The sequence below is a fragment of the Mobula hypostoma genome, chromosome 1, assembly GCF_963921235.1.
Source record: "Mobula hypostoma chromosome 1, sMobHyp1.1, whole genome shotgun sequence".
NCBI lineage: Eukaryota > Metazoa > Chordata > Chondrichthyes > Myliobatiformes > Myliobatidae > Mobula > Mobula hypostoma.
The window spans coordinates 47545346-47568367 of record NC_086097.1 but is presented as its reverse complement, the minus strand read 5'-3'; the positions used below and the strand labels follow the sequence as shown (position 1 = coordinate 47568367).

The following is a 23022-nucleotide window of genomic DNA, read 5'->3' as shown; positions in this document are numbered from 1 at the left end:
AAGCGCGTTTAACCAATCAGCGCTCACTCGATTGACATACGAAACCCTTATTCTTCAGCCAATCGACTTGTGGCTTTTTTAGCCAATGATAGACGGGAGAGTCGAAACTCGGACAAATCCCAAGGCACTAAATCTCTCCTGCCGCCAGCTGGTTGTAAATCGGAAATTTAAAATTTTAACAAAAACACTCACAACACGCTGGAGGAACTCAGCAGGTCGGGCAGCATCCGTGGAAACGATCAGCCAACGTTTCGGGCCGGAACCCTTAAGAAAAACATGTTTGCGGCGTCATTGATAAGTGCCGATCAGAACGTGTAGCTTCGTTTTAAACAAAATGAGTTCTGAATTTCAACATGCTGGAGGAACTCAGCGGGCCAGGCAGCACCTACGGAAAAGTAGAGCATCGACGTTTCGGGCCGAGACCCTTCGTTTGTGGGGGGCTGCCACCTAGAGGCAGGGCGCAGAGTTGCCCGGTGACCCGTGACCCGTGACCCGTGACCCATGACCCGGCGCGCGCTTTCTCCGTTAGCGGGCGGAGTGTGGTGGCGGCGGCCCGACCCGGGCAATGGATTGGGGGCAGCTGGACCTCAACCCGAAAGTGGTGGTCGCTGTTAGAAAAGGTCAGCTTCTGTGTTATTTTTTAAAAAGGAAATAGGATGCTACAAATCTGAAGGCAAGAAAGTAGGTCTATTAATGGACGTATGAATGAGAAAGGATCGGCACTAATGGGGGAGAATGGAGTACTGTACTTGATCTGGACTGCATGCACGATATTCTCAGAAAGCAAAATGATTTGTGACATCAACGTGATACAATAAGGATAAAAAAATTGTGAATCAAAAGAGTACAGCTATCGATAGATGTTCATAAAACAATGTGAGAATAGATGGTTAGTCTTTTTCTCAGGGTGAAAATATCAGAAATCTGTAAACATAGCTTTTAAGGTGAATGGGCGCGGGGAATTTAAAGGGTATTCGAGCAAAGCCTTTTTCTACGTGGAGTGGTAGGTGCTGGGAACACTGCCGAGACAGGTGGTGGGAACACATATGATGGCAGTGTTTGAGGCGTTAATAGAGGCACGTAAACAGGCGGAGAATGTAGGATGTAGATCTTATGCAGCTTAAATGTTCTGGTGCGCAAGGGCCTGCTTCTATGTCGAACTATTTTATGTTTGTATTCTTGAAATCCTGTTTAAATTACTTCTTACTTTAAATTTATGCCCTCTTGTTTTTGATATCCCTACCATGAAAAAAAGATTCCATGTATCTCTTTATACTTGTCACAAACAAGAGAAAATCTGCAGATGCTGGAAATTCAAGCAACACACACAAAATGCTTCAGGAACTCAGCATCTATGGAAAAGAGCATAGTCGAGATTTCCAGCAGAGAACCCTTGGGCAGGACCAAAGGATCTTTGTAATTGTGTTTTATCTCTATCAGGTGACCTCTTCCTCTCCCCACCTTTTTTCAAAGGAAAACCAATCCAGCCTATCCAATCTCTCCCCATAACTATACCCCTCCATCCAGGCAGCATCATGGTTCATCTGCTCTGGAATCCCTGCAGCACAATCACATATTTCCAAATGGTAGTGACCCCAATGTCTTACAATACACCAAATGACTAGTACAGTATTTTGTAAAGTAGCAACATAACCTCCTAATTTTCGTATTCTTTTTCCTGATTTATGAAGCCAAGCATTCCACATGCCATCACGGAATCTGCATGTGTTGCCACTTTTTAGGGAACTATGAACTGAATACCAAGGTCTCTCTCTTCATGAATATTCCTTAGCTCCTTATCATTTACTGTATACATCCTACCCCATTTGATTTACCAAAAATATCACCACAAATTTGGGATTAAATTTTATCTGCCAATGCTCTCCCCATATTCCCATCTGGGCTATATCATCCATGATGCTTTCAACTTCCAATCACACTTCTTGCATCCAATTCATTGATGCACATAAAAGCAACAAGTTCAAAGTAAATTTATGATCAAAGTGCAAATACATTACATTATAATAGCCTGAGAATCATTTTCTTGCAGGCATTTACAGGAAAAATTAAAAAAATACAATGGAATCTACAAAAACTACCGGAAGACTGACACAACCAGTGTATTAGTGTGCAGATATAAAAAATAAATAATGCTGGGAACGTGAGCGGTAAAAGTGTCCTTGACAGTGAGTCTGTAGGTCATAAAATCAGGTTAGAGTTGTAGTCAGTGAAGTTAATTAACCACGCTGGTTCAGGAGTGTGATGGTTATAGGGTAATAATTTCCTGTACCTTGTGGTGTACCTTCTGCCTGAAAGCATAGCCTGGATGCTGGAGGTCTTTGATGGTTTCTGCATTCTTGTGGCAGTGCTTCATATAAATATACTCACTGGTGGGGAGAGGTTTGTCTGTGATGGACTGTGCCGTATCCAACATTTTCTGTAGACATTTCAGTTTCTGGGCATTGGTGTTTCCATACCAGGCTGTGATGCAACCAGTTAGGAACTCTCCACTGTGCATCTATAGAAGTTTGTCAAAGTTTTTGGTGTCATGCTGAATCTATGCAATCTCCTAAGAAAGTTGAGGTTCTGTCATGCCTTCTCTGTGATGGAATCTACTTGCCATCATATCCTCAGGTTTGCTAATGCCGGTCAAGGAATTTTAAGCTACTGACCCTCTCCACCTCTGATCCCCTAATGAGGACTGGTTTATGAACCTTTAGCTTCTTCCCCTGTAGTCAATGACCAGCTCTTTGGTTTTCCTGGTGTTGACTGAGAGGTTGTTGTACCACTGATGAACCAGATTTTCAATCTCCCTCCTATATACCAATTCATTACTACCTTTGATTCAGCCAATGTCAGTGGTATCATCAGCAAACTTAAATATGGAACTGCAGCTGTAGTTATCCACACAATCATAGGCATAGTGAGTAAAGCAGGGTCTAAGCACACAGCCTCATGCTCCTGTACTGTGGTGATTGTGGAAGAGATGTTGTTGCTAATTTGTACTAACTGGGGTCTGCCAGTGAGGAAATTAAAGATCCAGTTGCACAGGGAGGTATTGAAGCCCAGGTTCTGGAGCCTAATGATCAGTTTCAAGGGATTGAAAGTGTTGAATGCTGAGCTATAGTCTATGAAGAGTATCTGGGCCTATGTATCTTCATTGTATTGGTGTTCTAGAACTGAGTGAACAGCCAATGAAACTACATCTTAACCTCTTGTGACGTAGGCAAATTGGAGCAGATCCAGTTCACTCCTCGGGTAGATGTTGATGTGCTTTATGGACAAACTCTCAAAGCACTTCTACACAGTGGATGTAAGTGCTACTGGATGATAGTCATTGAAACGAGTTCTTGGGCACTGTTATGATTGAAGCCTGCTTAAAGCAGATGGGAGCCTCAGACTGCCAAAGTGAGAGGTTGAAGAGGTCTAAACACTCCAGCTAGTTGATTAGCACAGGTTTCCAGTACGTGGCCAGATCCACTCTCTGGGCCAGATGAGTTTTGTGGGTTTGCTGTCATGAAGGATGCTTGCATGTTGTTTCAGTCACACAGATACATAGTCATCCAAGGCTGTGGGGGACTCGTGAAGGTGCCCCCGTGGTCTTTTGGTCAAAGTGAGCATAAAAGGTATTGAGCTAGTCTGGGAACGCAATCTTGTTACCATTTATGTTGCTTCGCTTTGCTTTGTAGGAGGTGATGTTATTCAAGCCCTACCACACTTGTTGAACATTCGTCTGTGATTCAGGTTTAGTTTGAAATGATCGCTTTGTGTGTGAGATAGCCTTCCGGAGGTCGTACCAAGATTGCCAATTCTGAATGCCAACAAGTATCCCAGCGCCAATTCTTATGATATATCTCTGGTATGGACTCCCAAGCAGAAATGTACACCATTGCAATATGCCTCCTACCACCATGCTAATTTTGGATCAAATAGGCCAACTCTCCTTTGATTCCATGTGCTATAACCTTTTCATAAACAGGTGACTATGTGGGGAACTTGTCAGGTGCCTTGCTAAAGTCCATATCATTAATAGCTTTTACCCTGCCTTCATTAATCATTTTACTAATTTCCACAATAAAATTCGACCAATGTGATTCAGGATTTTCTCTGCCTTTCCAAACATACATAAATCCTATTTGTTAGGATTTTCTTCAATAATTTTCTGATGCAAGGTTCACTTGCCCGTAATTATCTGGTTTATCTCTGCTAGCATTATTAAATAAAAGAACAACTTTAGTTATCCTCCAGTCTTCTGGAACCTCACTTATAGCTAACAAAGGTGCAAAAGTCTCCATCTGGGTGCTCTCATTCTTAAATCAAAGAAGTATTTAATATACTGAAGCTTGTCGGCTGCCGGCCTGGAGCTGGGGTATGGATTAGTCTAAATAGGTTTTTTAACCTGGCATGGAAAATTCACTCTAAATTTCTAATTACGTGGCAAAATCTTTTATATTTACCGCTTACCGCTGTACCATTGAGAGCATACTCACCAGCTGCTTCTCAGTGTGGTATGGCAATTATCCCGTATCAGACCGCAAAGCACTCCAGCGTGTGGTGAAAACTGCCCAGCGGATTATTGGTACCCAATTGCCCACCATTGAAAACATCTACCATAAACACTGCCTGGGCAGGGCGATAAGCATTATCAGGGATGCATCTCACCCTAACCATGGACTTTTTACTCTCCTCCCATCCAGTAGGTGCTTCAGGAGCCTCTGCTCCTGCACCAGCAGGCACAGGAAGAGCTTCTTCCCTGAGGCTGTGACACTGCTGAACCTCTCATCACAGCGCTAAGCAGTATTGCATCTGTATTGTACTGTCTCAGTACTTTTATATTTGTGTTGTGTTCTTTTATTCGCAGTTATTTTGTAAATAACACTATTCTTTGCATTTCTGGTCAGATGCTAAATGTATTTCATTGGCTTTGTATCTGTACTCGGCACAATGACAATAAAGTTGAATCTAATCTAATATCTAGAGTGCAGAATAATACACTTCCAGAGAGAAGATTGTGGCCTGATTCATGGATAGGAATTCAGAAATTGTGCTAACTTTTAAAATAGTTTTTTTTAAAGCACACCATCTCAGAATGTGTTTTCAAAAATGTGCCTTTTTTAATATAAACATATTTTAGGGAATCACTCCTGAAAGCTTCTGAAGGAAAGTGATAGGTTTGGAGCACTGTGGGACAAATATATTTTTATACTTAAAATTTTTTATTATCTAGTCAAATTTCTTCAGTTCAGAATTCTATGCAAGTATAATCTCTGAACATGTTGATAGTGTGCTATGAAATAAACATTTTTAAATATTTTACTTAAACGGAATGAAAACAGTACAGTGTATGCCTGTGTTAAGGCAGTTTAGGTAATGGAAATTCGTCTTTGAAGAATTTACAAATCATTACCAAAAAAATTGAGATACAGAATAGAAATTCACTCTCACAGAACTTAGTGAAGAAAAAAACAACAAAATCACACATGCAAAAGAAATAGCATTTGTTAAAAAAAAATCAAAGGTTCACATTTTGTGGTATGGATAGTTTTCTAGGAATGCAACCCCTCCATAATGTGAGGTTGTATTACAGATTTTAACTTGGATAGTTTTGTCTATTATTGATTTGTGATTTGCAATACTTACAATTTTTTTTTTACTCTGCAGCAAACATTCATTCCATGAAAGAGATCTTGAAGTTGTCAGGACCAGATCTGCAACGGCTCACTAAACTGTCCAATCGTGATGTGCAATATTTGCATAAAACTGTTGCTGCGGCTATAAAGAGTGATCCAGTGGTAACAGGTGTGTAAAAAGATGTGCTGCAAAATCTTTGTAGGATTGAAATAAAATATTATTAAGACCAACATTCAACATTATATTTATTTGAAATATATATTTCAGTCATTTATTTTTATCTTAATCCATATAATTCATTTAAAACTGCTAAGCAACAATCTGTTTTTTTAAAGTTTGGCTATCATTTTATGAATGTACCCTCATTCAGAGACTGGCAAGAGCTGCTCCAGAACTTGGCTATGAGATTGTTTTTCTCTAATAAGAAATTATCAAAAAGAATTAAAGGTTTTAATGGTGCTCCAGCAGTTTGACAGAATTTGTATATGAAATATTATAATACTGAACCAAATTAGAGGCAATTTACAAATGCTAATTAGTCTTCTAGCCAGCATGTCTTTGAAATGTTGGAGGAAAACTGCACTTGGAAACTCGTACATGTTTAAGGAGAACATCCAAACTCAACAATATAGTGCTGGTCATTGGAACTCTGAGGCAACAATATTGCCTGCTGTTCCTCCATGTTGCACTGCTTGGACACAGCCAGTGTATGTGGAATTGTACTCTGTAAAAGTCAATTTATTCAAACATAAGATGGAAAGAAATGAGGATGAAACAATCTTATTAAATAAAACATGAGAATTTTTTGTTACTATTGAATTTGTAGAGTAGACTCCCTGAGGAAAAAATGTATACATTCACTTTAGAATTGAGGATTAGCGAAATAATGGAAGTACCAATATAGTAGACTTTGGTCTGTGTGATTCTAAAATTGGAAGAAATTGACCTAGATGTTTGAAGTAGCAAACTGATGGACATGAGGTAGGATAAATAACCTGGATTATTTATCATAAACCTGGCTATCAAAAACTTCATTGCATATTGGATGTTTTGGTTTCCTGATCTTCTCTAGCCAAATGATTTCTCCAAGTTAATTCATTCTTTCTTAAATAGAGGAATTTGGAAGCATGAGTAAAGAAATATTACCTAGTGAGCTGATTTCTCAACCTTCCACACCTAGCCAATACATTAAGTACTTTTCTACCTGTTCTTTTGGTCGGGAAATAAATGTGAAGTAAGGAAATAGAAGTAACAAGGAAGTATGAAATAATACATCTGTTATATATTGTTCGTTCTCCAGCCCTTCAGATATACAATGGAGAGTGTCCTTTTCCAACTCAGAATCAAAGACTTAGTATGGGTTGCCCAATACTGGACTTGCTACTAGGAGGTGGAATTCCATTAATGGGGATTACGGAAATTGTTGGAGAGAGTTCATCAGGGAAGACTCAGATTTGCATGCAGCTCTGTTTGTCTGTACAGTTCCCATGTAATTATGGTGGACAAGAATCAGGTAAACATTGTTTTAGATGTGACTTATTCTTCTACAAGTTGAATAAATGTGTTAAATAAGGCAAAAGAAAGTAAATCTATTCTCGCAGGGGTGTAAAGGATTGAAAGGGAAAGCTCTTGGTTCAGGTAAAAGAATTTTAATTTGGATACTGTAATTGTTACAAAGGAGCTTGAGCTGAAATGTAACCGTTTCTTCTTCCACAGATGCTTCCTTATTTTGAGTTTTCCCAGTTTCTTTTAGTTTTTGTTACTTTATAGATCTGTTGTAATTGCTTTATTAGATCTTCAATATATATAATCAATTATTTTTAAAGTAGTTCTTGGAGTTATTTAGTTAATTATCCAATCTCTATCTCATTTGTAATGGAATGATTGTGGTATACTGCTTGTGCGGTAGAAGAGATCTTGCCCTAAAATATGGTACCTTAAACTAAAATACTCTATGTAGACTTAATTCAAAGGCATTCAATCGTGAAGAAAATAAATGATTAATAATAAGGATAATTTTTATGATCTACAGCTAGTGTTCATCTTCCATTTTTCAAAATAGGACATGAGAAAAAGAATTTGGCTGTTACGCTGTAAAACTTAGCCAGAAGTCAGGTTGATTAAACTTTTAAAAAAATTCTATATGCTTATAAAACAATCAGCATACCTAAATATTTAAAATATTTCTAGACATTCAAAAAAAATTAAATTACGGTGTCAATTAATAACAAGTCTTTTAAAACAACTGCATTCTTGTCCAATGCTTATTCAATTCTTACCTTCCATACATTTTGAGGGGGAAATGACTCCTGTGTCTCCATGAGTATGATACAGAATTTTCCAGTGAATACACTGTAAATGTAAGGTATTTAGTCAAAGAATCCACACTTGAACTGAACTTGTCCTGAATCTGTATTAAAATGCATTTAAACAGTTACTATCAGTACAAGGCTCTTGTGATCACTGGAACAGAAAAAGATAATGCTACTTTACATTTTTTATTAAATTCAATTGATTTCATCAAACATCGTAAATTCTACATTCCTATATATGAATATTCTCAATCTTTGCTTGCTTCTCTTTTTTTTGCTTTTTCTTATGTCTTCCCCCCCCCCCAACCCTTTGAACTTTTTGAATCTCTTATCCCTTTAGGTGCCGTGTATATTTGTACGGAAGATACATTTCCAAATAAACGTTTGCAGCAGTTGATTGCCTTTCAGCCTGTGTTAAGAGCTGATGTACCTGCTGATGTTGTCAACAATATTAAGTTTGGTAACAACATCTTTATTGAACATGTTGCAGATGTGGTGAGTCCAATGTGCACAAGTGAGTTGTTATATTTCACATGCAAAACTAAAATCTGTACAGGGATTAACATGATACTAATTAAGGTTGAAGATGCTTAATACTATAAGCAATATTTGGACATATGTGATATGCCAGATGTTGGTACTAAAGAAATGAATAGGTGGCCAATTAAGATTCTGTACTGGGTGTATGTGAGTTAAAAATTATTAAAAGAGTGTAGTTGATATAAATAAATACTTTGTGTTTTTAAATTGTATTTTGGGGGAGAAAATACTATGCAAGTTCACAAAAGTGCTTACATTCAGAATGTCATTCTCGGTTAACTGAAACCAAGTCTGCATTAATCTTAGAATTAAGTCTAAACTGAAATACTTGAGCTGCATATTTCATAAACTTCAATCATTTACCTTGAAGTGTACAGACATGTAAATAATTCAGCTTCTTTTACAATTTCCCCTTGTCACAAACTATCCCAGTTTACTGAAGAAAAATATAGTACAGTGTGATTCTAGATTCACCTAATAGAATTTGCAAATATTGGAATTTTATTTAATTTATTGTAATTTTTTGGGTGCATATTGAGATCAATATTATTAAATAGTCTTCCGTGGTTCCCATTGATTTTGTTGCCTGGATTTACTATGATTTGCAATTTCCTTAGTAAATCTGGAGTAAATGGTGAAGTGTACTTGTGTGTTAATACCTACAAGTTCAGCATTACTGTACATGAATAAATTTCTGAACTTCACGGCAGCCACCTTCTAGCATTTCTATAATTATGTTCCAATGCTGCACACATCATTGATTTAATAACTTTGATAGATGGTTGAACCAGATTTGGTGAATCAACTGTCCATTGTCCTTTATCCCCTTGACTTATGGGTGGGCTGGTTCTCATTGAGTAGTTTAAGGTTGCAGGAGGCCCCATCTTTATAAAGGGGCTTACAATGAGGATATGGATCCAATTACTCGATATCACTTGAAAATTACATTAACTAATATGTAGGCAACTTTTAAATCGGAGATGAATACAGGAAATTCACTGCTGACTGAAACAATTTGGCCCTTTAGAATGTAATTGATAACTCAAATGTATTTTCATCACTAAAACATTATTATTTGTTGGAATGCTCAATAGTTTGTATTGGAGTAGTCAAGATTGGTGATAATATAGAGTGTAAAGATCCAGCTCCCTTTGGAATTCTCATGTTAAAAGTTGAATTATGAATGTTTGATTTTTCTTGTACACATTAAATACTAACACTGTTGTCCTTGCAACGTTGGTTTAGAGGTAATTAAATGCCTGCAACTTTTTTTTTTGGTTTTGTAGGAATCCTTCAATCACTGTCTTAGTAAAAGATTACCAGTATTACTGTCACGTGGTTTGATACGCCTAGTGGTGATTGATTCCATTGCAGCTTTATTCAGATGTGAATTTGGAGCCAGTAATTCCATTACAAAAGCCCGATGTCTTCAGGAGTTTGGTGCCATGCTCCACCATCTCAGCCACAGGTTTACTAGCCCAGTCATCTGTGTCAACCAGGTATTGCTTTCCAAATTAACACAATGTGTTGATCTTTGAATACTTAGCTACATATTTTGGAATTCTTACCTACTCTAAATCTTCAATCTACACTTCGTAGAATGACAAAAGCAAACTATATGTAAGTTTACCACTACTTCCAATTTGTATACTATTCTAAACTCATTTATTTAATGCTGTTGGGTTTGGAATTCCCTCACTATCATTGTAGAAGCATCTTCCTTGGAGTGATTACAGTAGTTTAACAATCTTTGAATAACCAATGCCTATCTTGCCAATAATTCCCATGTTTCAAATCTGAAAAGAGAACCCCCAAATGCACAAAGCAATAAATTATTTGATGATATAGAGTATGCATTTTATGAAGAACATGTTGTAGTATTCTGAATTTTTTTCAGACAAAATGGTTGTAATCAAATGTACACTGAACACTAAAGTACTGTTATTAGTCTGTGGCTTATGTTGAAGCTGTAAGTATGCTACAATAATTAAAAGATTTTAAATAGTTATGGGGTTGTCGTGTACCGTTAATCCATACTAAAGATTGACTTAATGTTTTTAATTTAATGCCAAGGTATTTTGAAGCCAGTAATTTTGGGTCAAGAAAATGAAGTATGAAAGCATTTTTAAAAACCTAGTCCTGAACATAGTTACTTTTTTTTCCTAAAAGAGTAACGGGTGCTGCTTTCTCCATATGCAGGTCTTTTCTGACAGTTCTCTTGCTGTCAGTCATGATCCTGAAAAGGGTATATCATATAGAAAATGTATTTTTTTTTAATTTCCAGGAGATATCAAATTACAGCCTGCAACAAATTACAGAAGACCATGAGCAAACTTGGAGAGTGGGCAAAAACCTAACAAATGAAGTTCAATACAGATTGCTAGGAAAAGCGGGGAGGTCACTTTATTACTTCGAAGTGTCAATCTAAGTGGAGTAGTGGAACAAAGGGATCTTGGAGCACAAGCACATCAATAAAAGTTGCACTATAGATTAATTACCAAAGCCAATTTTCTTTTCAAGGAAAAAAAATCAAGAATTAGATAGAATTGGATACAATTAGAGAGTTACACATGAAACCTTCTTTAGATGACACTGAGTACTATATACAGTTCTGCTTGCCATATCGCAAAAAAAAGATAAGAAACCTCAGGATAGGTTTCATAAAACGTAGAAATCTACAGCACATTACAGGGCCTTCAGCCCACAATGTTGTGCTGACCATGTAACCTACTCTAAAAACTGGCTAGAATTTCCCTACTGCATAGCCCTCTATTTTTCTAAGCTCCATGTGTCTATCTAAGAGTCTCTTAAAAGACCCTATTGTATCTATCACCGTTGCTGGCAGTGTATTTCACATACTCACCACTGTCTGTGTGAAAAACTTATCTTTGACATCCTCCTTGACAAAGGTGGGGGGGATGAATACTTTTTATAGGCACTGTATATCTAGAAGGATGCAAGGTAACTGGACTGGGTTCATCAATTTAAGACAGAAGAAGTGGGTTTTTTTTCCCCTGGGTGAGGAAGCAGACTCTTTAAATATTTGTAAAGTAGAGGTAGATAGATGCTTAGTAAGCTAAGTGGTGAAAGATAACCATTGGTAGTCAGGAATATGGAGGTTTCAACTTAGTCAGCTATAGTGGAGTGGGCTTGAAGGACCAAATGGCCTCCTAGTTTGTATGTTCATAATGTATGCATATAATTAAGCCAGTGGTATTAGTAATTTAATTAAATCTAAAGTGATCTTCTGTACTTTTCTTGCAGGTAGCAGATGCAGTAAGTGATTCTCATTTGGCTCAGAATCAATTAGGGCAAGTATAATTTATTTTGCCTATTCATTTGCATTTAACTAACGAATTATTTTGTGCCATGAAACGTAACCATAAGAATCCAAATGAAATAGTTCAAGTTTATTGTCCTCTGACCCATATACAACCAAACAAAATGTTTCTCCAGACCACAGTGCACCACAGTACATGTATCACACACTGTGCATAGAACAAAATATTACCATAAATAAGTTAATAAAATATAATTCAATAGAGGTAAAGTGGTAAGTAGGTGTACGTATTTGCATTTTTTTTTAAAGGTAATGATATAAATTACCAAAATAGTAGAATTAAATACTGGAAATCCTTGGCAGGGCACGTAACATCTGTGAAAGGAAAAGCAGAATTAAATATTTCCAGTTAAGACTCTTCATCAGAACAAAGATTGCAGTTCCTTTTCTGGAGGAATAGAATCCAGATTTGTAGAACAACTAAAGTCTAGGTTAGACCATAGATTGTGTTGAGTTATTTTACCGAATGATCTGAATATTGGATAAAGTACAAGAAAAAGATTACATTGATATCAAAAGGAATAGAAAGCAATTGTTAAGCAGACAACAGTTGGGGCTCTTTGAAAGAAGAGCCCTACTGGTAATACTAAACACAAGGGATTCTGCAGGTGCTGGAAATCCAGAGCAACTCTCATAAAATGCTTCAAGAACTCAGCAGGTCAGGCAGCATCACTGGAAACTAATAAACAGTTGATGTTTTGAGCCAAGACTCTTCTTCGGGAAAGGAAGGAGGAAGACACCAGAATAAAAAGGCAGGGGTGGGAGGAAGGAAGACTAGCTAGAAGGTTATAGGGTGGGAAAGATAAAGGGCTGGCAAAGAGGGAATCTGGTAGGAGAGGAGAGTGGACCATAGGAGAAAGGAAGGAGGGGCACCGTGGGAGGTGATAGGCAGGTGAGGAGAAGATATGAGGCCAAAGTGGGGAATAAAAGGAGACAGGAAAAAATTACCAGAAGGAGAAATCAAAGCTCATGCCAGCAGGTTGGAGGATACCTAGACAGAATATGAAGTGTTGCTTCTTTACCCTGAGATTCGCCTCATCGTGGCAAAAGCTATGGACCAACATATCAGAATGGGAATGGGGATAGAAATTAAAATGGTTGGCCACTGGAAACCCCTGCTTTTGGTAGATGGAGGGGAAGTGCTCGACAGTGCGTGTTACTACTGGTAATCCAGCAGTTTTGTAAGTTTGTATAGCAGAGGGAACTCAAAATAAGAGGTCTTTACGTAATGAGTTGCTAATAAATCCAATTTGCAAAATTCCAAACTGCTTTTCAGTAAAAAGAATATGGAATTTGTTACTATATTGAGGGGTTTGAACTGTTGACATAAATGCACTCGGGCACAAATTTAAATGCAAGAAAAGGAAATAGAAAAGTTGTGTCAAAAGGGCAAAGTTATGACAATCATGGGAAATTTTAACATGCAGATATATTGGGGAAATCAAGTTGGTAATGGATCTCGAAAGTGAATTTGCCGAATGCCTACAAGATGGCTTTTTAGAGCAGTTTGTCATTGAGCCTAGTAGGGAATCAGCTATACTGGATTGGGCGTTATGAACTGGAGATGTTTAGAGAGCTTAAGGTAAGGAACCCTTAGGAGATAGTGATCACAATTTGATTGAGTTGAACTTGAAATTTGACTGGGAGAAAACAATGTGTGATGTTGCAGAATTACAATGTAAAGGAAATTACAGTGGTAGGACAGAGGAGCTAGCCAAAGTAAGTTGGAAGGAGATGCTGGCAGGGACGACAGCACAGCAGCAATGGCTTGAGTTTCTGGAAAAATTGATGAAGGTGCAGGATAACTGTATTCCAAAAATAAAGAAATACACAAATGGCAAAATAGTACAACTATGGCTGACAAGGGAGGTCAAAGAACTAAAGAGTGCATACAACAAAGCAAAAATTAGAGAGAAGGTAGAGGATTGGGAAGCTTTAAAAAAAAAATTTACAGAAAGCAACTAAAAGAATCATTAGAAGGGAAAAAGATGAAATATGAAAGTAAGCTAGCAAACAATATCAAGGTAGATAGAAAAAGCTTTTTCAAGCACATAAAAGAGAGTTGAGTGGAATTAGAACCACTAGAAAATGAGGCTGGAGAAATAATAACAGGGATAAGGAGATGGCAGATGAACTAAATAAGTATTTTGCATCAGACATTAGCAACGAGCCAGGAGTTAAGAGTGTGAGGGAAGAGAAGTGAGTGCAGTTACTATTACAAGGGAGAAGGTGTTCAAAAAGCTGAAAGACCTAAAGCTACACAAGTCAGTCGAACCAGATGAGCTGCACCTTAGGGTTCTGAAAGAGGTAGTGGTAGAGATTGTTGAGGCATTCGTAATGATGTTTCAAGCTATTAAGGGTGCCAAGAGGCAATATCGAGCCAAGCTGGAAGCCCAGGCTAACCAGAGGGATGCCAGTAGACTATGGCAGGGTCTAAATGAGATCACTGGGTGCAAAGAAAAAGCTGGGAATATCAATAACTGTGGTGCTTCTCTTCCTGACGAACTTAACGTATTCTATGCAAGATTCAAACAGAAGAGTAGCGTCCCACTTCCTTCGGATGAACTGGACCTGGTGGCATCGAGATTCATTGTCACTGAGGAGGACGTTAGAAAGGCCTTCCTGAAGATAAATCCAAGGAAGGCGATGTGCCCAGATGGCGTCCTGGGACGGGTTCTCTGGGCCTGTGCAAGCGAGCTAGCTGGAGTGTTTGTTGACATGTTCAACTGCTCCTTGCTTCAGTCTAAGATCCCCTCATGTTTTAAGAAGGCAATGATAATCCCGGTGCCAAAGAAGAGCAAGGTGGCATGCCTGAATGACTATCGACCTGTGGCTCTGACATCAATTGCTATGAAATGCTTCGAGCGATTGGTTATGGCACACATCAACCACAGCCTACCGGTCAACCAAGATGCTTTGCAATTCGCCTACCGGAGCAACAGGTCAACGGCAGATGCCATCTCTCTGGCCCTACATTCCTCCTTAGAACACCTGGAGAATAAAGACGCATATGTAAAGCTCCTTTTCATTGACTACAGCTCTGCTTTTAATACCATCATTCCAAATAAACTGATTCCTAAGCTCCGGAACCTGGGCCTTAGCACTCAGATCTGCAGCTGGATCTTCAGCTTCCTCACAGACAGGACCCAGGCTGTAAAAATAGGGGGCAAGATCTCCTCTACAATCACTCTGAGCACTGGTGCCCCACAAGGCTGTGTACTCAGCCCCCTGCTGTACTCACTGTACAGCCATGATTGTGTAGCGGAGTTTCCATCGAACTCAATATATAAGTTTGCTGATGACACCACAATTGTAGGCCATATCTCGGGTAATGATGAGTTTGAGTACAGAGAGGAAATTAAGAACCTGGTGGCATGGTGCGAAGACAATAACCTATTGTCAGCAAGACGAAGGAATTAGTTGTTGACTTCAGAAGGAGTAGCGGACTGCACAACCCCATTTACATCAGTGGTGCGCAAGTGGAACAGGTCAAAAGCTTTAGGTTCCTGGGGGTCAATATCACAAATGACCTGACTTGGTCCAACCAAGCAGAGCCCACTGCCAAGAAGGCCCACCAGCGCCCTTACTTCCTGAGAAAGCTAAAGAAATTTGGCCTGTCCCCTAAAACCCTCAATAATTTTTATAGATGCACTGTAGAAAGCATTCTTCTAGGGTGCATCACAACCTGGTATGGAAGTTGTCCTGTCCAAGACCAGAAGAAGCTGCAGAAGATCCTGAACACAGCGCAGCACATCACACAAACCAATCTTCCGTCCTTGGACTCGCTTTACACCACATGCTGTCGGAGCAGTGCTGCCAGGATAATCAAGGACATGACCCTCCCAGCCAACACACTTTTCATCCCTCTTCCCTCCGGGAGGAGGCTCAGGAGCTTGAAGACTCGTACAGCCAGATTTGGGAACAGCTTCTTTCCAACTGTGATAAGACTGCTGAATGGATTCTGACCCAGATCTGGACCATACCCTCCAAATATCCGGACCTGTCTCTCGGTTTTTTTTGCACTACCTTACTTTCCCTTTTCTATTTTCTATTTATGATTTATAATTTAAGTTTTTAATATTTACTATCGATTTGTACTCCAGGGAGCGCGAAGCACAGAATCAAATATCACTGTGATGATTGTAAGCTCTAGTATCAATTGTTTGGCGACAATAAAGTATAAAGAATCATTGGACTCTGGCGTGGTTCCAGAGGACTGGAAAATTGCAAATGTCACTCCACTCTTTTAGAAATAGGGAGGCAGCAGAAAGGAAATTGTAGACCATTTAGCTTGATCTCAGTGGTTGGGAAGATGTTGGAGACAGTTGTTGAGGATAAGGTTATGGAAAACTTGGTGAAACTCAACAAGATTGGACAAAGTCAACATGGGGTTTCCTTAAGGGAAAATCTTGCTTGACAAACCTGTTGGAATTCTTTGAGGAGATTACAAGTGGGATCGATAAAGGGATTGAGCAAGTGGCAATTAGTCCTCTTCTGGTTGGCTGCCAGTGACTAGTGGTGTTCTGCAGGTGTTGGTGTTGGGGCTATTTCCTTTTATGCTGTATATCAATGATTTAGATGATGGAATAGATGGCTTTGTTGTCAGGTTTGTATATGATGTGAAGATTGCTGGAGGGGCAGGTAGTGTTGAGGCAGGAAGGTAGCAGAAGGACTTGGATAGATTAGGTGAATGGGCAAGAAAGTGGCAAATGAAATACAGTGTTGAAAAACACATGGTCATGCACTTTGGTAGAAGAAATAAATGTGCAGACTATTTTCTAAACAAGGAGAAAATCCAAAATTCTGAGACGCAGAGACTTGGGAGTCCTTGTGCAGAACACCCTAAGGGTTAACTTGCAGGTTGAGTCAGTGGTGAGGAAGGCAAATGCAATGTTAGCATTCATTTCAAGAGGTCTAGAATACAAGAGCAGGTATGCAATGCTGAGGCTTTCCGGGACACTGGTGAGGCCTCACCTTATGTATTGTGAACAGTTTGGAGCTCCTTGTCTAAGAAAAGATGTGCTGGCATTGGAGAGAGTTCAGGGGAGGTTCACAAAGATGATTCAGGGAATGAAAGGGTTATCATATGAGGAACATTTGATAGCTCTGGGACTGTACCTGCTGGAATTTAGAAGGATGAGTGGCCAAACTCATTGAAACCTTTGAATGTTGAAAGGCATAGATAGAGTAGATGTGGAAAGGATGCTTCACGTGGTGGGGGAGTCTAGGACAAGAGGGCACAGCTTCAGGATAGAGGGGCATCCATTTAAAACAGAGATGGGGCAAAATTCCTTTAGTCAGAGGGTGATGAATTTGTGGAATTTATTACCATGCATTTGGTGAAGTCAGGCCGTTGGGTGTACTTAAGGCAGAGATTGATAGGCTCTTGATTGGCCTTGGGATCAAAGGCTACAGGGAGAAGCTGGGGAGTGGGGATGGGGGGAGGGATCAGCCATGACTGAATGGAAGAGCAGACTCGATGGGACAAATAGCCTTACTTTATACCTATGTCTTATGGTTTTATGAAATGGAGTATATGTGAAGAATGATAGGATAAGATTTGTTTGCAGCACAAAATATACCTGTTACAGCAGGAAGCTTATTTCTATGAAAATAAAATTCTTAAGTGTCAAACGTCCAAGTTGACTATTTAGAACAGAGATGAGGAATTTATTTTTAGTCAGAGTGTGGTGAATCTGTGGAATTCATTGTTACAGACGGCTGTGGAGGCCAAATCATTGAGTATATTTAAAGCGGAGGTTGATAGATTCTTGATTAGTCAGGGTGCCAAAGGTTATGGGGAGAAGGCAGAAGGAATGTGGTTGAGAGGGATAATAAATCAGCCATGATGGAATGGCAGAGCTGACTCGATTGGCCGAATGGCATAATTCTGCTCCTTTGTCTCCTATGTCTATGATCATATGGCCTAAACTCTAGATCTCCTTGTTAAAGTTGGCCAATTGCAGTAATTAATAACTGGTGTTTATTAAATTTTATCACAGAATGGCTCTCGGAATTGGAATTACTTGTATAGTTTTTTTTGTAATTTAGAACAGAGTTGAATATTGAAACAGTGTTAGCTACAAAATGCTATGAAATGAGACAACAGCTGATTAACTATAATTCTTCACAAAATATTGGGGTGTGCTTCATGAAAATGCTATGAAAGTAAATTAATCTTATTCAGAATACTGGCTCAGTGTCCAAACTTGTTTGGCTGCAATTTATCCAACATCTTAAAGGAGAACAGGTATATGGAGAGACTGAGGGAGGAATTTTGGAGCTGAGAACCTAATCTTGGAATTTGGTGCTCAGAGTACCACCAGACTCAAGGACTGCTTCTATCCCACTCCTACCAGACACTTGAATGGTCCTCTTGTATAATAAGATGGACTCTTGACCTCACAATCTACCTTGTTATGATCTGAACTTCATCATTTACCCGCACTGTACTTTTTGATAGCTTTTTCAATTTATTCTGCGTTGTTACTGTTGCACCTTATTCTGCCGCAATGCACTGTGTAATGATTTAATCTGTGAATAGTAGGCAGGATGAGATTTTCACTGATTACACATGAATACACTAAACCAATACCAATAATTGCCAGAGCTGCAATGATTAAAATGAGCAGTGCATTAGTGAATGGTACTGGAGGAGGATAGTTTTCGACAGTTATAGTGCTTATATGAACACTATGTGCAGATTGTTGCACAGCATTCCTTGAAAGAGCTATTATTTTACAAATGTGCTACTATATGTAAATTTTATGGTATCCTTTTTGTTTTCCAGCATAGTGGACAGAAGAGTGTTACCAACACTAGGTTTGACCTGGTCAAATCAACTCTTGATGAGGCTAATGGTTAGTCGAACACAGATTTACATAGAAGGCAAGCTTCCTGATGGCAGTGTTTGTGACTCAAATACTGGGACAGTTCTACGAAGAATGGAAATTATTTTTGCCCCTCATCTTCCCCAAACATTCTGCAACTATATAATCAATAAAGAAGGTGTAAGGGGAATGAAAGGAACAGGAGTATAACCAAGGCTGGACCTAACCTTTTTTCTCCCACTGCAGTATTTTTCTGTCATTGCATTTCCAATAAGGTTAACTCCATCATCAACCTCCCTCTGTGTCAGAATGATGTAATATTTCAACATAATTTTATAATAATTTGTTGTGACTTTAACAATTATTAATGTTTACATTACCCATGGCGGTTTATATTTATGATCCTTGCCTTTATTTTTCAAAATCACTGTTTTCTAAAAGCTGGCTGGTCCAGACATCCTCAAATTCTCTTACTCATTTGAATGACTATTTTCAAAATAGTTCACAGCTTTAACCAAAATAATTTGGCAGCCTAAGGCAGTCATTTAATTGCTGCATTTTATTTAATTCTGCAATTAAAACTTTTAACAGGAACAAAGTAGTGAGAGATTTTAAAAAAGGATCTTCTGAATATTTATCAAATTTTTGCTGACTTCATTAAGTTTCTGTGCCTCAATGATTGTACTTTTAAAAATTAATACTGCCGATTAGATATTGTAAAATCACAAGTTATTCAACTGAAATGTCTCTTGTGCCTGAGAGGTTAAACCAAGTTTTTTTTAAGACTAACGACAAGTAATTCTTGTAGTTGAACTGGCAATGAATCACAGCCTGTTAATTGGCAAATGTTATAATAATCATTCTGGCATGGCTGGTAGATAGCAATAAATTCATGGTTTGTATGAAATAAGTTCAAGTTGACAAGTGTTCCTGTTATTAAAAAGTGTAATGATTTTGCAATTTATAAACCTCTGCTTCACTTAGAAAACTAATTTCTACAATGTAGATTGTGAATTTATAATAAAATATTTTTCTGTGATTTTAAATGATTCTTGAATGGCAGAAAAATATTGTCATGGAATCACATCATGGTGTGAAGGGAGAAAACACTACAAGGAATGTACTACAAGAAAGGGCTGTTGTACTGTAATATAGCTGCCCAAACTTCCCAAAGGAATGAAAAGAACAAATGTGTCAGCAAATTTGAGGTGAGAATAAATTATGTTGGTAGAAATGGGTTTCAATTAAACTGAATTTTAAAGAATCAGTGTTAGATGTGGTAAAACATAAAAGATTTTTAAAAATCAGTATTCGCAAATTCAACAAGCGGCAGAGAAGTTTTTTGATAAATACGTACTTGATAGTGGGCATGGTCGTGGAGGGCTAAAAGGCTATTTCTGTTCTATGTGACTCTGTGACAACAGCAGAACAAAAGAGGATTCTGGAAGATCCAATAAGTCACAGCATGTGTTCAATTCCTCACACTTATGCACTCATCCCCTCTCCTTCTACGCACAGCAAGGATGGAGTTCCCCTTGCACTTGCTTTCCACTTAACCAGCCTCCACATTTAATGGATCATGTTACATAACTTTAAGTGAGATACATGCTCCCCTCCATTCACCACACAGCTTTTCAGACGGTGGTTCCTTTGCAACTCCCTGGTTCTTTCATCTCACCAACACCTGGTCCTCTATCATGGCACCTTTCATGCTAACCTATTCTTGGCCTCTTCCACTGTTCCAACAAGCCCAAAGTAAGCTTGAACAAGGGAAGTGGGTTTCAACTAATCTGAGATTGACTAGGAAAGAATTGTAGTTTAACATGGCGAAAAGTCACAGAATTCCTAAAATGAATTAAAGAGAATTTTTGTGTTAACAGAGATATGCAGCAAAGGAGTTGGTTCAGCATCCTCAGATGTTTGATGATTAACATCTTCCATCTCAGAACAGTGCAGCTTTTGGAACATAATATTAAAGTCAACAAATCAAAATAGCCAACCTTTCTAATTCTGTTGGATGGTCTTTAACTTGTAAGGCTAATTCTGTCTCTCTCCACAAATGGTGCTTGAACTACTCAGGAACAGCTGTGTTCTGTATTTCACAGCTGCAATGTTAGTTTGTTCTTCTCTTGTCACTGTTCTCATTCTCCTCTACTTGTACCCCCTCTAGACAGATCACTTGTATTTAACCGGCCTTCAACACCCTCTTTCTGTTAACACCAACACCATCTGCCCTGTTGCCTTTATTGATCTCCACCCTCTCACCAACATTTACTTTGTTCTTTCTACGCCTTTTTCTCTGCAATACAAACCATGTTTGTTTCCTAACTTTTGAGTTCTGAAAGATCATCAGTCCAAAATGACTCTTTCTCTCCTCACAGATTTACAAAATTTTCTTTTTGCAAATTTCTTTTTCCCATTCTGACATGTCTATCCACGGCCTCCTCTACTGTAAAGATGAAGCCACACTCAGGTTGGAGGAACAACATCTTATATTCCGTCTGGGTAGCCTCCAACCTGATGGCATGAACATCGACTTCTCTAACTCCCGCTAATGCCCCACTTCCCCCTCGTATCCCATCCGTTATTTATTTTTATACACACATTCTTTCTCTCACTCTCCTTTTTCTCCCTCTGTCCCTCTGACTATACCCCTTGCCCATCCTCTGGTTCCCCCCCCCCACTTGTCTTTCTCCCCGGACCTCCTGTCCCATGATCCTCTCATATCCCCTTTGCCAATCACCTGTCCAGCTCTTGGCTCCATCCCTCCCCTTCCTGTCTTCTCCTATCATTTTGGATCTCCCCCTCCCCCTCCCACTTTCAAATCTCTTACTAACTCTTCCTTCAGTTAGTCCTGACGAAGGGTCTCGGCCTGAAACATCAACTGTACCTCTTCCTAGAGATGCTGCCTGGCCTGGAGTATTGTGTGCAGTTTTGGTCCCTTAATCTGAGGGAAGACATTCTTGCCATAGAGGGAGTACAAAGAAGATCCACCAGATTGATTCCTGGGATGGCAGGACTTTCATATGATGAAAGACTGGATCGACTAGGCTTATACTCACTGGAATTTAGAAGATTGAGGGGTGATCTTATTGAAACGTATAAAATCCTAATGGGATTGGACAGGCTAGATGCAGGAAGATTGTTCCTGATGTTGAGGATGTCCAGAACGAGGGGTCACAGTTTGAGGATAAAGGGGAAGCCTTTTAGGACCGAGATTAGGAAAAAACTTCTTCACACAGAGAGTGGTGAATCTGTGGAATTCTCTGCCACAGGAAACAGTTGAGGCCAGTTCATTGGCGATATTTAAGAGGGAGTTAGATAAGGCCCTTGTGGCTAAAGGGATCAGGGGGTATGGAGAGAAGGCAGGTGCAGGGTTCTGAGTTGGATGATCAGCCATGATCATACTGAATGGCGGTGCAGGCTCGAAGGGCCGAATGGCCTACTCCTGCACCTATTTTCTATGTTTCTTGTTTCCAGCATCAGTTTTGTTTTTGAATTTTGAGTGAACACTTGATTCCCTTCCACTTTATGTATCCTATAGATTAGGTTAAATACAAATTCTATCCTACTTTAAACCTTAAATATTTTTCTGTTTTCCAGTTGAACTTTTTAAAGCTCAGACATTAACATGAAAATATTCTACAGAACAATGATACCATGATACAGTTTTTTTTGAGTAGTATGGAGTTAAACTGAACAATTCAAAGTGTTATTCAGAATGTGATTCAAGGTCCTGTACTGGAGCCTTTTCTTCAAGGATATTTTCCTCATCCACCTTTTAATCTTTTCCCATGACAAAGCCTTGATGTCACTACCTCCATGTCCTTGGTGAATACCATTGCAAAGTTCCCATTATAAACATCCTTATTTCTGACTGATCAGTCTCTTTTGACATATCTATAGAAGCTTAAAGTTCAGTTTTACATTGTGTGCAATCTTACTCTGATTTTTTTTTTGTTTAGTAACTTGCTTGTTCTTTGCTGAATTTCAAACCGTTCCCAGGCTGCAGTTTGTTTGGGTTTTTTTTGACCAATTTGTATGTCATCTTGGATCTAATGCTGTCTCTGACTTCTCTAGTTAGCCACATTTCAGCCATCCTCTGCTCTATTGTTGTGCCTGATAGGAATGGGCAATTGTTAAATTCCTCCAACGGCTTCTTAAATACTTGACATTGTTGATCTGTCAGCCCCATAAGTAACATTGCAAAATCTATCTTAGCAAACTGTTGCCCAATTATAGTTTCCTTTATTTAGATTCAAGACCTTAGTCTTAATTATGTCACTTTCTGTCTTAGTAGGCTATCATACTGTGATTGCTTCTCCTCAAGGGGCATTATACAACATGACTGCTAATTTATCTTTTCTTA

At 38.8% G+C, this 23022-nt stretch overlaps 1 protein-coding gene across 1 annotated transcript; it reads left to right on the top strand.

The window, feature by feature from the left end:
* Nucleotides 1-113: 113 nt before the first annotated feature.
* On the top strand, nucleotides 114-22501 carry xrcc3 (X-ray repair complementing defective repair in Chinese hamster cells 3). Its single transcript, XM_063064623.1, has 7 exons — nucleotides 114-620; nucleotides 5662-5799; nucleotides 6932-7144; nucleotides 8284-8438; nucleotides 9770-9982; nucleotides 11748-11794; nucleotides 18614-22501. Exons 1-7 carry the CDS (start codon nucleotides 566-568, stop codon nucleotides 18861-18863), a joined length of 1071 nt encoding a protein of 356 aa, XP_062920693.1. The 5' UTR covers nucleotides 114-565; the 3' UTR covers nucleotides 18864-22501.
* Nucleotides 22502-23022: the final 521 nt, after the last annotated feature.

What these genes read in the sequence shown, in the direction of transcription:
- xrcc3 (XM_063064623.1), top strand. Translation starts at nt 566, where the DNA reads ATGGATTGGGGGCAGCTGGACCTCAACCCGAAAGTGGTGGTCGCTGTT. An exon ending in GGTGGTCGCTGTTAGAAAAG is followed by an intron (nt 621 to 5,661) that starts GTCAGCTTCTGT and finishes TTTACTCTGCAG; the next exon opens with CAAACATTCATTCCATGAAA. An exon ending in GAGTGATCCAGTGGTAACAG is followed by an intron (nt 5,800 to 6,931) that starts GTGTGTAAAAAG and finishes TTCGTTCTCCAG; the next exon opens with CCCTTCAGATATACAATGGA.